This window comes from Terrapene carolina, unplaced genomic scaffold (genome assembly GCF_002925995.2).
Source record: "Terrapene carolina triunguis isolate 2854851 unplaced genomic scaffold, T_m_triunguis-2.0 Scaffold22, whole genome shotgun sequence".
NCBI classification, from domain to species: Eukaryota; Metazoa; Chordata; order Testudines; family Emydidae; genus Terrapene; species Terrapene triunguis.
This window is the reverse complement of record NW_020664373.1, coordinates 12420019-12423580: the sequence shown is the minus strand read 5'-3', so window position 1 is coordinate 12423580 and position 3562 is coordinate 12420019. Positions and strand designations below refer to the sequence as shown.

General features: G+C 36.6%; 1 protein-coding gene across 1 annotated transcript in view; it reads left to right on the top strand.

The window, feature by feature from the left end:
* The window catches only part of LOC113406097 (adhesion G-protein coupled receptor G2-like), a 75085-nt gene that overhangs the window by 28006 nt on the left and 43517 nt on the right, over nucleotides 1-3562 (top strand). Inside the window, exons 9-12 of the mRNA XM_026648722.1 lie at nucleotides 776-820; nucleotides 925-957; nucleotides 1227-1265; nucleotides 2906-2947. Of these exons, the coding sequence (XP_026504507.1) occupies nucleotides 776-820; nucleotides 925-957; nucleotides 1227-1265; nucleotides 2906-2947 (159 nt within the window). The remainder of the gene's footprint in view (nucleotides 1-775; nucleotides 821-924; nucleotides 958-1226; nucleotides 1266-2905; nucleotides 2948-3562) is intronic.

Genomic DNA, 3562 nt, shown 5'->3' with positions numbered 1-3562 from the left:
TGCTTACCCTGGCGAGCCGCGTGCCAAACGTTGCCGACCCCTGGTGTATATACATGAGAACTGAGATTGTAAACCTACAGGGTCCTGTCATAAAACATTCAGTAATGGAAAGAAATGGATTTAATTTTACAGTTTTGTCTGAATTTCCCAACTTGTGTTTGATTAAAATTTTCACCTCAACATTGGTTTTCTCTGTTCCTGCTTCTATGGATACATTTTTTCTGTTTCATGTATATAGCTGAAGCAATTATATGCATCCTTTTGTCAATTTTTAGCAAAAATGGCTGTATGTAGGCACAATGGACAATTATATGACCATGTTACACATAATTTACCACAATTCAGAACAATTGGTAATCTTTGCAAGAGAGTCACAGGACTAGACTGGCAGGGCTGTCACAGCTTCAGTAGAAGAATGGTGGGGAAGTTCATAGCTACTGGGCAGGCTGCACCAGACTAATCTGCTATACATGGGGCAAATATCCAAGGGCAAAATTTTCCAAAAAAGCTCTGTTACCAGCAGTCCCCATTCAAGCACTTATTCAGATTTTCAAAAGTATTCAGTACCTCTTGTTCTCAGTGGGTTCTACGTATTTTTGAAAATCTGGCCACTTCCTTCAGATGCCTAAACTGGAGTCTTAACTTTTTGAAATTCTGTCCCCAGTTGTGGGTGTAGTGAGCTTAAAATTTGGCCCCATTTTCGTACAAACAAAAATTTAAGCACTAATGTTATGCTTCTCTATTTTTATTTATTTATTTATTTATTTTGCTGCAGAATCCTCTATCGTTACTTTTATCACCTACCCCATTAATGCTTCAGGCAAGATTTTCTTAATGTTTCTCATATTTTGATGTATTTAGCTTATGTCTTACCTTTTTATTGTGTACATTTTTACTTTTTTCTATTTTGGTTCTATTACTCAGATACAACTTCACTAGAAAGAACGAGTGCTGAAGGTGAGAATTATTTTACACAAGTACGAAGTTTAGAATGAGAGCCAAATTCAGATCTGGTGTAAGAGACAAAACTCTCTTATATTCAGTAGGTTTGTACTTGTTTAAACTAGTATTAAATTTGGCCCATGATCATTATTTTCACAACCTTAAAAATGTTTATCATATTGGCTGGTTAGCCACCCCCTTTCATTAAGTTTGCATTGATAGAGTTTTAAAAATATGAAATTCATATGATACTGTTAATCAAAATAAACTCCTTTCCTTTTTAGATAGAACTTTAAGTGTATGGCCGGAGCCAAACCAGACAGGTAATGCTTATCTTTACATACTATTTTTCTCCATTTTTTGTATTTTAGAAAATATGTAGGAATGCTGGTTCTGTATTGAACAGTGAATTCAGTAAGATTGTTGTGACCAGGGTCAGAGGGGGGCCATGGTGAGATTGCTCAATTAGGGCAAACTGCAAAGAATGGGGCAGACAATCCCCAAAACTGGTGGTTATTCTGATACTTAGATTTACCAAGCGAGCAACAAAACAGCTTCTACAGTATCTTACTGGTTACCCAGAAGCCAAAATCACAGTTCCCTTAAAGTAAACCAGCCTTGGGTTTCCACCCAGACCGCCAAGTCACATATGATGAGGATTACTGAAAATCTTGTTCATCATATGAAAAAGTTCTACCAATCCCAAAGGATCAGACACATTACCCATCAAGTTAATGAATATCTCAGATTTTACCCAAATACATGCTTACAGCCAATTCTTATGAACTAAACTAAGATTTATTCAAAGAAAAGAGAGAGTATTGGTTAAAAGATCATTATACATACAGAAATGCATAGAGTCCTTAGGTCAGTTTCAGAGTAGAGATGGTGAGCTTCAGAGTTACAAAGATTCCTTTCCAGAATCAGTTTATAAGGTTATAGTCCAATGTCCATTTCCAATATCAGGGTGATCCAGAATGCACTGGAGACCACAGTCTTGCGACTCAAACTTCCCCTGACGAAGCTTAAGCAAATCTGAAGTGAAGGGATCAGGTCCCAAAAGCCCTTTATATATTTTCCGGACAGCATGCATTCCTTGGGTAAAGAATATTTGCTTTGAAGTAGAATTACCTATTTCCTATGTATACACAGGTAACTAGTCGCATTCATCAGCATAAGGTAATTATCCATTAAGCAGTTCATAGACAGTTTACTACAAGCTTCAAAGAGAAGTATAGACAATGAAATTATTACACCCAGGTTCCATCTAAATGTTAATATTCCCTTTTTATCTGTGCATCAATAGATATAGAAACAGACAGGAACCATCTGTTTACATGGTTAACATCTAACAAGATATAAGTAAACACATACAATTAGTACAACCTCTAATTCTCTAACAATACAGGTTTGCGTTTCAAAGCTCTAGTCTATTTAACATAGCTATGTTAATTATTTATAAGGAATAGCCCTAATTACCATTTATATACTTCTCTAATATGTCTTTAAAGATTGAATTTGGGCCATTTAGCCTGCAAGTTACTTAACCCTTTCTGGCCCTGTGTCATAATTGCTAAAACTACTCAAAATATTTTTGAAACAATTTTAAATATCCACCTCCTTCATTGCACACATTTATATGGTGTCCATCATGGTGGAATATGGGAATATGTTTCATGGTTTAAATTGGGTCAATTGTATGCTAAACAGGAGGGACATAATTAACTCACTCTCCTGATCTCTGAATTTAGAGACAGAGGCCTAATTCTCCTTTCACTTGCAAAAGTTTTATTCTGAAGCAACTCACTCATCTTTTAAAATAAATTATTACTGATTCATGCAAGTGCAAACAAGAGGAGAGTCTGAACTAGAAATCAGAAAGTGACTTGGCAGCTCAATTATATAACCAGTATTTCATGGGCTTTTTATTAGAAATTCTTGTATTTATTTATTTTTTCTGCAGAAACTTCTAATATCCCTGAATTTAGCTTTTCCACAACAGCAGGTAAGGCTTTTTATCCTTGTTAAACTCTATTTTGAGTGGCAGAAAAGGATGATTTATGAGCTTTGGGAGTCTATGATCAAGTATTTTGAATATGACTTTTTTATTATGGTATTTCATATGAGCAATCAGTCTTGTTTTGTGTTCATATGATTTCATTGTATATACATTAAAGTTAAGATTTTAATCCTACAGGACCCATCACAAAGCATGCAGTAAATGAAAGGGATAAATTTAACATTGCTATGTGAACCCTATCTTTGAATTTCCTAACTTCTGTTTGATTAAAATGTTCCCATTAATGTACTATAGTTTTAGCAGCTACTATCTGCTGCACAGATAATCCACAGGCTCCTAAATACCCGAAAGCCTCCAATCCAGCTGTTGACAAGGCCCAGCTTGACTCAGTTTATGATATCTGTCAAGATCACACAGTTTGTTTTGATTGGCTGCTGTTATCCAGTGAAGCCTTTAGGACAGGGATCGGCAATGTTTGACACGTGGCCCACCAGGGTAAGCTCCCTGGTGGGCAGGGCTGGTTTGTTTACCTGCCGAGTCCGCAGGTTCGGCTGATTGCGGCTCCCACTGGCCTAGGTTCGCCGCTCCAGGCCAATGGGG